This window comes from Notolepis coatsorum (assembly GCF_963971535.1).
Source record: "Notolepis coatsorum genome assembly, chromosome: 17".
NCBI lineage: Eukaryota > Metazoa > Chordata > Actinopteri > Aulopiformes > Paralepididae > Notolepis > Notolepis coatsorum.
In genome coordinates, this window is record NC_140181.1 from 31227089 (window position 1) to 31243182 (window position 16094).

The following is a 16094-nucleotide window of genomic DNA, read 5'->3' on the forward strand; positions in this document are numbered from 1 at the left end:
TCCTCCTCACGCTCCCTCCGCTCCGGCACAGCCTACCTCCTCAAAGCCCCCAGGACTAAGCTGCACACCATGGGTGATCGAGCCTTCTGCTCTGCCACAATCTGAGAGCACCACAATCCGTCGAGGCTTTTAAAAGGGGCCTAAAAACACTTCTTTTTAACAAGGCTTTTGACTGAATTTTTCTTTTACTTTAATTGTTTACTTCTATTCATTTTATTATTATTTTATTTTATTACATTTTTATGTTCTTCCATTTCATTGGTTGTTTTATTCATTTTAATTGTTTTATTCATTTAACTTTTTATCTTTATCTCCTGTAGCACTTTGAGATTTTCACAAATATAAAGTGCGGTACAAATTGAATTTATTATTATTATTATTATTATCATAACAGCATCATAACAGAACCATAACAGTATCATAACAGTATCATAACAGTATTATAACACTATCTTATCCGTATCATAACAGCATCATAACACTATCATAACAGCATCATAACGCTATCATAACAGTATCATAACATTTGGGATCTTTTGAGGGATACAAATATTGCCATTGTTGGAGTCCCTTTTTTTCCCTTTGTGTGCACTGCATGCAACACGTTCAAGCTGTACTAGGAATAAATTGTTGTCCAATTGAGATATATAATAATCATCACACTGCCTACTTAGGGCTGGCTTTCATCCTGAACCTCCTCATGCTTCCTACCTGGGGCTGGCTCTCATCCTGAACCTCCTCACGCTGCCTACCTGGGGCTGGCTCTCGGGCTAGGGCCTATCCTGACCCATGCTGTCTACCTGGGGCTGGCTCTCATCCTGAACCTCCTCACGCTGCCTACCTGGGGCTGGCTCTCATCCTGAACCGCCTCATGCTTCCTACCTGGGGCTGGCTCTCATCCTGAACCTCCTCACGCTGCCTACCTGGGGCTGGCTCTCGGGTTAGGGCCTATCCTGACCCATGCTGTCTACCTGGGGCTAGCTCTCATCCTGAACCTCCTCACACTGCCTACCTGGGGCTGGCTCTCATCCTGAACCTCCTCACGCTGCCTACCTGGGGCTGGCTCTCATCCTGAACCGCCTCATGCTGCCTACCTGGGGCTGGCTCTCATCCTGAACCTCCTCACGCTGCCTACCTGGGGCTGGCTCTCATCCTGAACCTCCTCACGCTGCCTACCTGGGGCTGGCTCTCATCCTGAACCGCCTCATGCTTCCTACCTAGGACTGGCTCTCATCCTCAACCTCCTCACGCTGCCTACCTGGGGCTGGCTCTCATCCTGAACCTCCTCACGCTGCCTACCTGGGGCTGGCTCTCATCCTCAACCTCCTCATGCTTCCTACCTAGGACTGGCTCTCATCCTCAACCTCCTCATGCTTCCTACCTAGGGCTGGCTCTCATCCTGAACCTCCTCATGCTTCCTACCTGGGGCTGGCTCTCATCCTGAACCTCCTCACGCTGCCTACCTGGGGCTGGCTCTCATCCTGAACCGCCTCATGCTTCCTACCTGGGGCTGGCTCTCATCCTGAACCTCCTCATGCTTCCTACCCAGGGCTGGCTCTCAGGCTGGGGCTTATCCTGACTCATGTTGCCTACCTGGGGCTGGCTCTCGGGCTGGGGCCCACCCTGAACCTCCGCATGCTGCCGGGTGTGTTGGTGGTGTTGGTGTTGGGAGCGCTGGTGTGCTCCTCCCCCAGCAGGTCATGTTCAGATGACTCCTCGTACCTGCAGACAGAGGCAGGAGGTATTGGGCCATGAGTGACGTTTGTGTTGCTGTTGCCTTAGCGCCCTCTTCTAGCACAAACGTGCTGGCAGTGCGCTGGGGAGCGTTGGGATGAAGCGCTTGTGGCGAGAGAAGGAAAACGCAGCGTGTTATTTTTGTATCTATGGCAACGATGTAGCTATCAACAACCTACAGTAAATGACAGCCATTTTTTATCAATGTTGACTTTTTACCGCCTATTTTACTGCCGTGATATATTTGTTATTTAGCCTTTTATTGTATATTTATTATATATTTAAATATTGTTATTGATGACTGGATGGATGACTTTGGTGATGTTCCTGCTGTCACCATACCATCTTATGGTCGTAGAGCAAGGAGCATGTGGGTACATGACACGATTCGTCGGAGACGGCAGTACGGGGAATACCATCGCCTCGTCCAAGAGCTACGGTTCCTATTAGCCTATTTTAGGCTAACCAAGAGCCAATTTGAGCTGCTCCTCCATAAGGTTGACGGTACAATCTCCAGAGCACAGACAACGTTCAGGGAGACGATCAGCCCTGCAGAGCGTCTGTGCATCTGTCTGCGGTGAGTTGCAGTGTCCATATCCTATTCAGCTATGGGGTTAGCAAGATTCAACTTTGACCAATACCCTGCAGGATACATTTGGTTCGACATCTATGGGTTAAAATTGACTAAATACATGTTGTTACAAGATGTCCAATATCTCAATCTATACCTCGCTGTGAACAATATGTATCAGTGCTGAAAACATTTTGGCATGCAAATGTTGTATTATCCAACCTACTGAGAAGTCAAAGTTAATAATTGTATTATATTATTTCTATTAGAAATAATTACAATAACATTTGTCTCACATTCTAGGTTCCTTGCTACAGATGACTTCTACAGAACCATAGTGTTCAGCTATCGAGTGATTTTATTTTATTTTATTAGGGATCCCCATTAGCTGGTGCCATAGCAACCAGCTAGTCTTCCTGGGGTCCACACACAAAAAAACATACAAAAACAATTATTATTGCAAAAACAAAATTATTAAAAGTCAGTACACACAATGCATAATGAAACTACTGTAACAATTAAAGCATTGGTTTTAGGACCTGGCAATTCAAGCTGCCCACTACTGGAACCTCTAGTGTAATGCTTGTGCACAGTATTACTAAAAACAATATGATTATGTATAAAAACAGGAGTTTTACTGCTCATGACCAACTTGAACAGTACAAGTATATTAAAAGACAATCTATTTTCAACGTTAAGCCAAGAGAGGCGGGCATTCATACGGCTCACATTAAACCTTAGTGAGCAGCCCAGTACCAACCGTGCTGCCCTGTTCTGGACCACCTGGAGCTTCCTGCGGTCACCACTGGCAGCAGATGACCACTTTGCACTATCTGACATAAAATGGGACGGGCAACAAAAGAAGCACATTTCCTGGAAATACCAATTGCTCTTCCCATTTTTAAAACAATATAATTAATATGCTGAGACCAAGACAGAGTGCAATCCAGCATCACTCCAAGGAGTTTAGTACTTTCAACTTGTTGAACTGCCGAATTACACAAGTTTAAATGAAGCTTTGGATTTGTAGATAACCTGTGCCTTGTTCCCAGCACAATACATTTAGTCTTGGAGATATTAAGGACAAGTCTATTACATACTACCCAGTCATGGACAACTTTAAGTTCTCTGCTCAAAACTTCATTAAGTACATTGCATGATGGTGCAGCGTAATACAATGTTGAATCATCTGCATAAAGAACTGTTGTAGCACATTTGGTAGCCCAAGATAGGTCATTACATTAGTAAATACAAATACAGGCATTATTAGCATGGTGTTATTCACTGTCAAAGATGCAAAGAAAAATCATAATTCATATTCTCCTTTGTTTCATCACAATTTAAGCAAGCCTAGTAATAGACACAATATTTCTGACACTGGGAATACATTCACTGAGGTCCATAGATGTCCATAGATACCAAGAATATGCAAATGGACCTTGTAGAAATGGAGCAATATTCCATTTACTTAGGTATGTATTTTAGGTGGATTTTCAGAAAATAGGCTCCGAGCTTTATAATATTATTAATATTATTATTGATTGCATTCTGCCATTCCACTATTATTACATGTTCTACTCTATTATCATCACTATATTATATTTTCTGTCTGTACCTCCCATCCCCCCTCCCTCATGCTGCTATGACACCTGCATTTCCACAAGGGGATCAATAAAGGAACACTTGACTTGACTTGACTTGAAGACGATTTGAAGCAAGAAGCAGGGGTCTCTTGATTATACCACTTAACTAAGCCTACTCCAACACAATATTAGGCATGCAAATGCAATCTGATAATAATACAGACATGAAAACATCCGAAAGAGTTACTAATGAGGTAAACATTAGATAATCTCTCCCCATATTAATGCAACCTGAGTCAATCTTTATGTCACCTTTCCCTTGGTGTCCTACCTGGTGCTGTCGTCTGTTCTTCCCACACCGCTGTCCAGCTCCTGGCTGTTGCTGAGGAGAGGAGCCAGGTTCAGGAGAGGAGGGAGAGGGACAGGAGGATCTCTGTCCTCCTTCTCTTCTCTGCCCTCATCATCTCCCTCCTCCTCTTCCTCCTCCTCACCACCCCCTGCTCCTCGTCCTGGGCAGGACAGGCTTCCCCCTCCCCTGTGGAGGAGGTAGTAGCTAGGGAGGTGAGAGGAGGGATGGTGGTGGGGGTGATAGGCTCCTCTTTCTAGAGTCAACTCCATCTCCTCGTCTGGCTCCCCGGGGTTCTCATTCTGAGAGAGAGAGAGAGAGAGAGAGAGAGAGAGAGAGAGAGAGAGAGAGAGAGAGAGAGAGAGAGAGAGAGAGAGAGAGAGAGAGAGAGAGAGAGAGAGAGAGAGAGAGAGAGAGAGACTACTAAATAAGATGTCACACTAAGATGTCATGTTCTACAGTATGATTTACTACTATAGGGTCTTTATACCTGTATTACTGTACTTAATACTACAACTCTGTACATGCATCTGATGAGCACTATTACTCACTAGTATTTATATATTTTATACCCAGTTTAATCACCTGTGCATTGTATGTTACTATTGCACTTTACCGTTACATTTGTACTCCGGTTAGATGCCAACATTATTTCCATTGTATTGTGCTGTATAATGACAATACATTTTAAAGGTCTAATCGAATCTAATTTTGATCAGTCGCAAATTGCTTTCACACTACCTGTTGAATATCTTCACAGGGGTCAGTATAACCGGTGTGCAATGCTTAGCCTCTCCCTTCCCTTATAAGGAGCTGGCGGGGCATTTCTATATGCAAATTCCGGTGTATGAGAATGCACTTTCAGTTTAAGAATGAGTGACGTTCTTCATTCAGGGGATCGTGGCTGCGTTAATTTCGGCCATTTACGAGCACCTTTCCACACGTTCAGGTATCCAGAGGAGATCTATCGTTAGTTTCCGCTTACGAATTTCTTACAAGGTTATTATGAGGAGGAAACGTACGTGAATGCTCAAGAATGAGGTCCAATGTTAAGGAGTTTTAGTATAGCCAATTGGAGTCTGTGAATTTTATAATTAAATTTAGGATACCATCCGTGCCACAGGCCTTCTTGGTTTTAAGTGATTCGATTTTGTCCTGTAGTTCTTGTAGTGTAATTGGGGACTCTAGTGGGTTCTGGTCATCTTTTATGGTTGACTCTAAGCTTTGTAGTTTATGTGTAGTTAGTGTTTTTGCTGTTAATTTTTGTTTTTGTTTGTTTGTTTTGATACTTCCTGATTGGGTGTCGATCTGTTCAGCCTACTGTTGACTATGTACAGTCCCAGCGAGCGACAGAGCTGTAGGAGTTGTGACCCATGTTTATTTGTTGCTTGGTCATAGTTTTTTCTGGGGGGGCATATTTTGGATGGGATTTTCCCCCCTCCTGGTAGGTGTTTGTCTCCCTGTGTGCTGAGAGTGTCAGGTTCTCGTCCTGTCCTGGCATTGCAGGCTCCACAGACTACAATGTGACCACAAGCCTGGAACTGGATGATTTTGTCCTCTAGGTTGGAGAACATGTCTTCCTTATAATATGGGGATTCAATTGGGGGGATGTAAGTGGCACACAGGAAGACATATTTTTCGGTTGAGGTAAGTTCCTTGTTTACAGATGAAAAAAGCTCCGGTTTTGATTAGCTTAATGGAGTGGGTTTTCTTTCTCTCTCTCTCTCATTCATTTCTCTCCCCCTCCCCTAGTCTTAACCTCTCCTTGTGTTTCCCCCTGCAGGTCCAGCAGATGTCCTCATGTGTGTCTCTCACATGCAGTCCTGTGTCTCGGCTGCAGTACTGTGTCTCGTCTGTCCCAGCTGTCCCTCATTAATCATTATTTTCCCTCTTGTGTATTTAAGTCAGTTTTCCCTTGTCAGTCTTTGTCGGATCGTTTGTTTGTCTCCCTTGTTCCTGTCCTACCAGTTCCCGCCTGAGTGTTGCTGCTTTATGTTAGTTGTTTCTGTGACTAGATTGGAGTCTATAGCTAGACACCTGAATATGTCTAACAATAATTCAATGTGTCTAACCTAATTTCTTGTACCCTACTGTGTTCAGGATAACGTTGTGTAAACTCCCCTATCTAACATTGACAGTTAATAGTGGAGCATGCACTGGACTGCCGCCAGGGGGAGCTGGTGTGACGTTGGGCAGGAGAGACAGCAGAAGAAGAAGAGAGGGCTGAAGGCAGAACTCAGACAGCGGAACACCCTCTTCATCGTTTTGACATAGAAGCGAGCGGAGCTCTAGACACTAAGGACACGCGATATATGACCCCCGCCACGGGGCAGGTTAGTAATGTCGTATGCGATAGCTTAGCTTCCAGTTAATGCTAAAGAGACATTGTGAACAGGGCGGCTACGTGGCGTAGTGGGCAAGGCGCTCGCCACGAAATGCTGGAGACGCTGGGCTCGTCAGTTCGAGCCCAGCGCTCCACATTTGCTTTCAGTTTAGCTGGTCGTCCGTACTAATACACATTGGCCGTATTAGGGGGTGGGAAACTGATGGGTGGGGATCGGGCATTGTGGACAGCGACTCCTACAGGTCGGTTGGTGCGCCTGCGCAGTAGAATCAGGAAGTGTCGGGGGCAGCGTGAGCCTCCCACGCAATACTCCTCGCCACTGAGAGATCGAGCTGCGCAGGTGAAAAGATGCGACTGCTGTTACCTCAAGTACCGGAGGGGACTTGTGCTATGTATGACTTAGTCCACATTGCAGCCGGCTTGTGGGAGGCAAGAAACAGCGTCCGTGACAGGGGAGGGTTGAATTGGATGATACGAAATTGGGATGGGAGAAAATATAGAAAATGGGAGAAAAAGTGGATAAAAAAAAGAGACATTGTGAACAAAGAAGCAGACGTGTTACTGCCGAAGAGTGTGGTAGATATTGCCCACGTTGCGTTTTAGTTAAAGTATAGGCGACAGGACAGGGGATCGTTTCGATTCACAGCTTAGCTTCAGTTAGGCCTAGCACCACAGTTTAGCCCGCGTGTCGCAGCAGCGGACTCCCCAAACGGACGTCGCCGGACTACACCCACCTCCAGCCGTTGCCTGCCTAACGTCAACGCAGCCAGAGAATGTTGTTCATGAAGCTTGCTTTTCAGCAATAACTAGCTTGACATTTTGACAAGTTTCTTACCTCAAAAATCTGCGCATGCTTTGAACAAATAAAGTTAGTTCAAAGCAAAGCCGCCTGTATGAAAGTAGTGCTGTAGCTATGCCGGGGGGAGTACCGTTGCCAAACATCAGACATTACCAGACATTTTCAACTCCCGACTACATTTATATTGTGACCTTTCTATGTTTTTTTTTGTGTGGAATAATTACCGAGGTCCGGACCTTGGTGACCTCAAAGCTGGCTATGGCCCTGGCCACGTCACCTACACAAAAGCATATCATTTTCCCCCACACATTTGCAATGAATATTACAGCACAAACGTTTGTGTCATCCATGTCTTGCATCATTCCGTATAGACTGCTGTTCCTAAAAATGTTGCTGTTGTGCACAGACCCAGCGAATTCGGCAACCACATTCATTATTAAATTACTGGCGTTGCACACTACCTGGGTGTTGATTGAATACGTTTGCTTCCTATTTCTAAAAACATGTTCGTTTTCGCTTGGTGGTACAATTGGACCGTGAGTGCAGTCAATAATAATAATAATAATAAACTTTATTTATATAGCACCTTTCATACAAGGATCTCTGAAGACGTAAATAGCGTCGTTTTAATGCGTGTGGCAATTAGCGCCGATCTTTGTGAATTGGAGTGTTTTTGTGATGAGGCTCATTTGCATGTTCTGCCCATATTACCTAATTTAAATACCCGCAAATAGCACAGTATTTCACCCTTTGCGGCAACTTTGTGAATAGCAAACAGTTTCAGAACTATTTGCACAGGCATAGCATCGGAAAAAGCAGCGCAATCCCTTTGTGAATTCTCCCCACTGTGTTTCTGCCATGGACAGAACCCTCCTTTTCTTTCTTTCTTTCTTTCTTTCTTTCTTTCTTTCTTTCTTTCTTTCTTTCTTTCTTTCTTTCTTTCTTTCTTTCTTTCTTTCTTTCTTTCTTTCTTTCTTTCTTTCTTTCTTTCTTTCTTTCTTTCTTTCTTTCTTTCTTTCTTTCTTTCTTTCTTTCTTTCTTTCTTTCTTTCTTTCTTTCTTTTATCTCTCTGTATCTCTCTCAAGGAAAACTCACCCCAGCTTTGAAAAATCCACTTTTAAAGCTCCATCTGTAATGTTAGTTCACTTCAAACATTTACTTCTCCTGTTCTTCTTCTCTCGTTCTTCTTCTCTCTTTATTTTCCTCATGTTCTTCTTCTCTGGTTCTTCTTCTCTTGTTCTTCTTCTCTTGTTCTTCTTCTCCCGTTCTTCATCTCTTGGTCTTCTTCTCATGTTCTTCTTATCTTGTTATTCTTCTCCCATTCTTCATCTCCTGTTCTTCTTATCATGTTCTTCTTCTCTGGTTCTTCTTCTCTTTTTATTTAATTTTAATCTTTTGATTATCTTTTCCCGTTTTTCTCCCATCCCAATGTTAGTCGTTATGCCAATTCCCAATCCCCTTCCTGGTCGTTGCGCACTCTACCCCCTACCGCCGGTCTGGGAGGGCGGAGACTATCACATGCTTCCTCCGACACATGTGTACCCAGCCCACCGCTTCTTTTCACCTGGCAGCGCGGACTCTCATTGGGAGAGTGTAACGTGTGGACGTCACACTACCTCTCCTAGATCCTTCCCTTGCTGTGCAGGCGCCCCGACCGAACTGTAGGAGTCGCTGTTTTACAACGACCAGGACCCACCCCACCGGCTTTCCCACCCGCTGACAATGCCAATTGTGTCAGTATGGACAGCCAGCTGGATTCGATCCCACTGTCTCTGTGGTGGTAGACAGACGCTTAGTCCGCTGCGCTACCCGGCTGCCCCTTCTCTTGTTATTCTTCATCTCCTGTTCTTCTTCTCATGTTCTTCTTATCTTGTTCTTCTTCTCATGTTCTTCTTCTCTTGTTCTTCTTCTCTTGTTCTTCTTCTCCTGTTTTTCATCTCCTGTTCTTATTATCATGTTCTTCATCTCCTGTTCTTCATCTCCTGTTCTTCTTCTTATCATGTTCTTCTTCTCATGTTCTTCTTCTCTTGTTCTTCTTCTCCTGTTGTTCATCTCCTGTTCTTATTATCATGTTCTTCATTTCCTGTTCTTCTTCTGTTCTTCTTCTCCAGTTCTTCTTCTCCTGTTCTCCTTCTCATGTTTTTCCTCTCTTGTTCTTCCTCTCATGTTCTTCTTCTCTTGTTCTTTTGTTTGCTGAACCTGCTATGGAGAATTAGACGGCCATTTCCCTGGTAACGCGCTTTGATGACACGTTTTAACAACAGATGGAGCTATAAAAGTGTATTTTTATAAAGCTGGAGTGAGTTTACCCTTTCAGTCTTTCTTACAAGGCTATGTGTATATGATTAACACAATCAGATAGCTGCGTTTCTTTGATTGTATGACATTGTCTGTGGCCCAGGGATGCTGCTGTGACTAACTCACACTCTAGATGAGCTGCTTTAGTCATTCTCTCTCTCTCTCTCTCTCTCTCTCTCTCTCTCTCTCTCTCTCTCTCTCTCTCTCTCTCTCTCTCTCTCTCTCTCTCTCTCTCTCTCTCTCTCTCTCTCTCTCTCTCTCTCTCTCTCTCTCTCTCTCTCTCTCTCTCTCTCTGTGTGTGTGCGTGAGTGCGTGTGTGTGTGTGTGCTGCATGCATGCATGCCTTTGTGTGTGAGCGTGCATGTATGTGTGTGTATGTTGGCGTGATGTTGGCGTGTGTGCATGCGTGTGTGTGTGTGTAATGTATATAAATATGCAGGTCTGGATTTCCTCTTCAGTCAGCAGATATGGATACACTCTGGGGCCTGCTGTCATACCAGACACATTTATCAAACGTGTGTGTGTGTGTAATGTGTAATGTGTGTGTGTGTGTGTGTGTGTGTGTGTGTGTGTGTGTGTGTGTGTGTGTGTGTGTGTGTGTGTGTGTGTGTGTGTGTGTGTGTGTGTGTGTGTGTGTGTGTGTGTGTGTGTGTGTGTGTGTGTGTGTGTGCGTGCGTGCGTGCATGCGTGCTATTGTATGGAAGTCCTGTGTAACAGTGTTACCTATATGGCTGGTATATTTTTCATATATTTTTCTCTTTTGAACATGATATCTATCCGTGTCTATCCTCCATTTTCTCATTATAGTGTTTGCCTTATATGTCTCTGATCTAGTTTTGAGTTTATTTTCTTGACCATGTTTACATGTATTTCATTCATATATGATTATGGACATTGATGGGACAGGAGTGGAACTTTGTACAAGCCCTTTGGGCTTCGTTCCCTCCTAGCACTGTTTTTAAATAATGTGCTAAATAAATAAACTAAAACTAAAAACTAAAACTATGAGTGTGTATGTGAACTACACAGTGTATATGTGTATATGTGTACGACACAGTGTTATGTGTGTATGCATACTACACAGCATGCATGTATTACACAGTGTGCATGTGTGTATGTGTACTACACAGTGTGCATGTGTGTACGTGTACTGCACAGTGTGTATGTGTGTATATGTACTACACAGTGTGTATGTGTGTACAGTATGTGTAGCCAATCGTATTTGACACCTCTGCATTGTGCTATAGGCTTCGATGCCTCGAGGGAGTTTCGAACCCGGATGGGCCGCACCACGGGCGACATCACAGACCACTATACCAAGAGGTGAATTCACTGCTTGGTAACGTGTCTATGTGTCTTTTAAGGGGGAGTGAGTTTAACTCGCAGTACCGCTACGTGCCACAGTCACTTCACAACACAGTCCATCGTGACTGTGGATATTACTCACGGACCTCCGTTACATATGCGTACTACACAGTGTGTATGTGTGTATGATTTCTACACAGTGTGCATTTGTTACACAGTGTGTATGTGTATATGTGTACTAGACAATGTGTATGAAATTGAGCTCTCTTTCAAACAGCCCTTGGCCATCCAGGGCACACAAGGAGAGAAGTGGGTTAGTAAAGTAGGCTACAGGCAGAGTGTCTGGGAGAGACGTAGAGAGCCTTGTTCAGACTGCCAGCCCAAATCAGTTTTTCTGGTATATCCAGTAAGTATCCAGATTGATTTTAGAAAGCCTGGACAGCGAAAAATCACATCAAATGTGATTTCTGCAAATTGGATCCAAACAACATTTGGAGGTGGTTTGAAATGTGATTCCAATCAGTGTTCTACAGATGCGTCTTAGTGTGGACGATCTGGCTGCTCAAATAGGATTTCAAAGTCTATTTCCGCATCACTCGCAATGCAACGCGTAAAGTTGACTTACAAGGGAAAAAAATAGGAGCACACAAAGAAATTTAGGAGCACAGTGAAATATTTTTGTATCAAGGCTAGGATGACCATAACTTCAAACCCAAACACCAGGGCACTTGAAATATATATGTAGCGCATGTTCATGCATGCACACAAGTATCCACTTACCTGGGATTGATGTGCTTTTAGAGACTGAGAAACAACCTTCTTTTATTGTAGTTATATATTATTATAATTATAGTCTTTATATCTGTCCATAAAGACTCAAACTCTCTCTCTCTCTCTCTCTCTAGCTGCCTGTGATTTGTGTGTGTGTGATGGTGTGTGTATGTAGGGCTAGGGGAGTTGTCCACCTTCTATGTGGTGCTGACATTTTTGCACGATTGCGTGGTAACGTGAGTACCGCCATGTTAACATTAGCCGCTTCAGTTAAATCTTAGCAAGCGGGGGCCCACATGTGGGTCCTTTTTAGGACGATTTGCCCACCGGCACTTTGGCGACCTCTAGTGGCTCGGGTGTGCATATTTTGTAATACAATATATATATATCGAATTGAAGGCTTATTTGTTGCCTGTCGATAGCGACAAAATCCGACAAAATCCGCTCAGCGCTTTTCGAGTTACATGCCGGTATTTGAGGCTTGTATACACAGTATTGCGCAAAATACCACTCCCGACTCTTGGGGCTCTAGTTCTGTCAATCATTTGGCGATCTCAAAAATGATTGGGGAGGGTCGTAGCCAATGAGTGTGGCTTTCCAATGATACCCCAGGTGGGGATGTATGAATCTAAAAAACTAAAATAAACTAACGAGCGAAAACAGGAAGAGAAAAACAGCCGAATGAATTGAAGTCTATGAGAAAACTGAGTTTTTCTTTTGTACACAGTTTACAAAAATCACTCCTAATCACTCATCACACATATGGATTTGTAAGCCATACCACCTTCTGGGGAAATACTACCTCTGGACTACTAACTACTACAGAAAAACTTGTTACTCAAGTTTTTCTACAACTCAAGTTCAGACCTATGTTACTCTATTTCATTAGCACTAAAAGTGAATTTTCTTTCTGGAATCAGAAACGTCAGAATGTCATCTTTCAAAAGAAACCAGGCTCATGCATGTGCTATAAGTATAAAGTAGGTTGTTTTGGTTTGCAAAAAAAGTATGCAGTCCTCAAAAATGAAAACTAAAAAGGCCACTTTTGGGGGTGCAGGTTAAGAGGTTAAATCGTGCAACGCCTCGTTAGATAAAGCTTCATCTTTCTCCTCGTCTCAACATTTTTTATATAATAATAATATGGTTAATAATAATAATGACATAATAATTATTATCATTCAAATTATCATTCAAAATACCTGATTATGAGAGACAATGTGTCTTTAAAATGCTGTTACGATACATAAAGCCTATATGGATGGAATATTGTTGATATGGCACACTAATTAACAAGAACATTTCAAACTGGCACTTCATGCCAAAAAGGTTGCCAACCCCTGCCCTAGATAATCAACAACCATGGATGTATTTACCATGAATATACCATTTATTTACCATGAATATACCATGTATTTACCATGAATAAACCATTTATTTACCATGAATAAACCATGTATTTATCATGAATAAACCATGTATTTATCATGCATATACTATGTATTTACCATGAATATACCATGTATTTACCATGAATGTACAAGGTATTTACCATTGCTATACCATGTATTTACCAGGAATATACTATGTATGTACCATGAATATACCATATATTTATCATTCATATAGGTTTATATAACATAATATACAATTAATAATGTTTTACCTCCAGGTCAAGATGAATGTAAACATTTATAATATTTTACCTCCAGGTCAGGCCTGGCCAGCAATAGAGAGAAGTTAATGCTGTCTTCTCTGGTCAGAATGGCCACAGCTTCTTCTCTATTCTGTATGTCAACCCCATTTATCTGAGAGAGAGCGAGAGAGAGAAAGAGAGAGAGAGAGAGAGAGAGAGAGAGAGAGAGAGAGAGAGAGAGACATCACAGTCCTAATTTAGCTTTGATTCCACCCTTCATCATTCATTGAAACATCTGTTTTCTGCTCTCAACATGTAACAAACCCCCTCCAGCTTGACTTAGACACGTCTAACTAAAAGCCACCCAGAGTATTGTTGTCATGGTAACAAGTGCTGACATCATCAATCAGTCAGACATGAACATGAATAAGAGCATGGGGGCAATTAGGAGAAACACCAAAGGTCAAAGCAATGAAAGTTTAATTCAAAAGCTAATATACAAATTGTGATTTTAGGATTTTATTACATGTTTTTTTGAAAACATGTGGAAGTAATAATCAGGATTGGTCCGGTACTAATGGTAATAATGTGGATTGCTCTGGTAATAATAATAATAATAATAATAATAATAATAATAATAATAATAATAATAATAATAATAATAATAATAATAATAATAATAATAATAATAATAATCTGGACTGGTCTGGTAATAATAGTAATACATCTGAATTTGTCCAATAATAATGGTAATAATCTGGTCAGGTCTGGTAATATTGGTAATAATGTTGATTGGTCTGGTAATAATGGAAATAAAGTGGATTGGTTTGGTAATAATGGTAATAATGTGGTCTCTCTCTCTCTCTCTTTCTCTCTCCATCTTTCTTTCTTTCTTTCTTTCTTTCTTTCTTTCTTTCTTTCTTTCTTTCTTTCTTTCTTTCTTTCTTTCTTTCTTTCTTTCTTTCTTTCTTTCTTTCTTTCTTTCTTTCTTTCTTTCTTTCTTTCTCTCTCTCCTTCATTCTTTCTCTCTCTCCCTCCTTTCTCTCTCTCCCTCCTTCTCTCTCTCCCCCTTATCCCGCTCTCTCCCTCCTTCTCTCACTCTCTCTCCCCTCCTTCTCTCTCTCTTCTCTCTCTCTATCTCTCTCTCTCATGCTCGCTCTCTCTCCCACCTTCTCTCTCTTCCTCCCTCTCTCTCTCTCCTTCCATCTCCCTCTCTCTATCTATCTCTCTCTCCCCCCCTCCTTCTCTCTCTGTCTCTCTCTCTATCTATCTATTTTTAGGACAGTGTATCTGGGCTACTCTCTGGCCTCTCTGTGATTGGTCCATCCTCTCAGAGGAATAACAGGTGTTTGTTTCCCAGACGTATTCAGCTTTAAGAAGGAAGGATATGAACATGGATACACCTCATACACTGTCTGTTATTGCGTCTAATTAGTCAATCACTCACTCACTCACTCACTCACTCACTCACTCACTCACTCACTCACTCACTCACTCACTCACTCACTCACTCACTCACTCACTCACTCACTCACTCACTGTGTGTGTGTGTGTGTGTGTGTGTGTGTGTGTGTGTGTGTGTGTGTGTGTGTGTGTGTGTGTGTGTGTGTGTGTGTGTGTGTGTGTGTGTGTGTGTGTGTGTGTGTGTGTGTGTGTGTGTACCTGTAGTATTCTGTCTCCTTCTCTGATGCGTCCATTTTTGGCTGCTATACTGTCAGGGTTGACCTGGATATAAGAGAGAGAGAGAGAGAGAGAGAGAGAGAGAGAGAGAGAGAGAGAGAGAGAGAGAGGGAGACAGAAAAGTGGAGATAAGGAAAAAGAGAGAAAGAGATGGGGTGAGAGATAGGACGAGATAGAAAAGGAAAGGGAGATGGGGAGAGATGGAGGGTGATTATTTAGAAGGCTAAACTACCCCACTCTGATATTTCATCCTTTGAAAAGTAAAATTATCTTTGAAGTTATAGATCAGGAAGGGTTCTGAGTTTCAAAACACTCAGTTACAATGTGTCAGTGTTCTGATACCTCACGTTCCAAAACACTCTCTCACAGGTGTGTATCTCTCACAGGTGGTGTATTTTAGCTGATCAGATGCCACCACTGTTTGTGTTTCAAAACAGAATTCAGAATGTGTACAGGTGTTTTTATTACAGAAGAGATGTTTCTATAATATATTGTCCCTGTATCTGTGTATGTCTGTCTGTCTATCTACAGTATGTACCTGTCTATTTGTCTGTCTGTCTGTCTGTCTGTCTGTCTGTCTGTCTGTCTGTCTGTCTGTCTGTCTGTCTGTCTGTCTGTCTGTCTGTCTGTCTGTCTGTCTGTCTTCTCACCTCTCCTACATAAATACCCAGGTCCTCTTCATCATCAGTCCGATAGCATACAGTCAGACCCAACTTATCCTGCTGGCTGGATTTATACAGCTCTACTTCCTGGAGAGAGGGACAAGGGGAGAGCAAGAGAGAGAGAGCTTTCGTTTTTGAGGATGTGGTAGTTTTGTCAACCAATCTGTGTAAAATGTACCAGCACTGCACAGAATGGCGAAAATGGGAAAGGTAATATACACCACATAAATGCACAACACAAGATTAGAAAATGCAGACAAATCAATCAGAGAACCAGCTGGCTGTCTCAAACTCCTGGTGGGGGGGATGAGATAAGCAGCAAGCTAATTTAACCAGAGACAGTGGCTGTTTCATCTCCTGAGAAGGTG

The 16094-nt window shown here is 42.7% G+C and overlaps 1 protein-coding gene across 1 annotated transcript in view; it reads right to left on the reverse strand.

Moving 5' to 3' along the window:
- LOC311243485 (PDZ domain-containing protein 4-like) overlaps nucleotides 1–16094 on the reverse strand; it is a gene marked incomplete at both ends in the record, with an annotated part of 100081 nt that overhangs the window by 16553 nt on the left and 67434 nt on the right. Inside the window, 5 exons of the mRNA XM_084332721.1 lie at nucleotides 1594–1722; nucleotides 4220–4536; nucleotides 13455–13556; nucleotides 15047–15109; nucleotides 15715–15813. Coding sequence (XP_084188847.1) covers nucleotides 1594–1722; nucleotides 4220–4536; nucleotides 13455–13556; nucleotides 15047–15109; nucleotides 15715–15813 — 710 coding nt within the window. The remainder of the gene's footprint in view (nucleotides 1–1593; nucleotides 1723–4219; nucleotides 4537–13454; nucleotides 13557–15046; nucleotides 15110–15714; nucleotides 15814–16094) is intronic.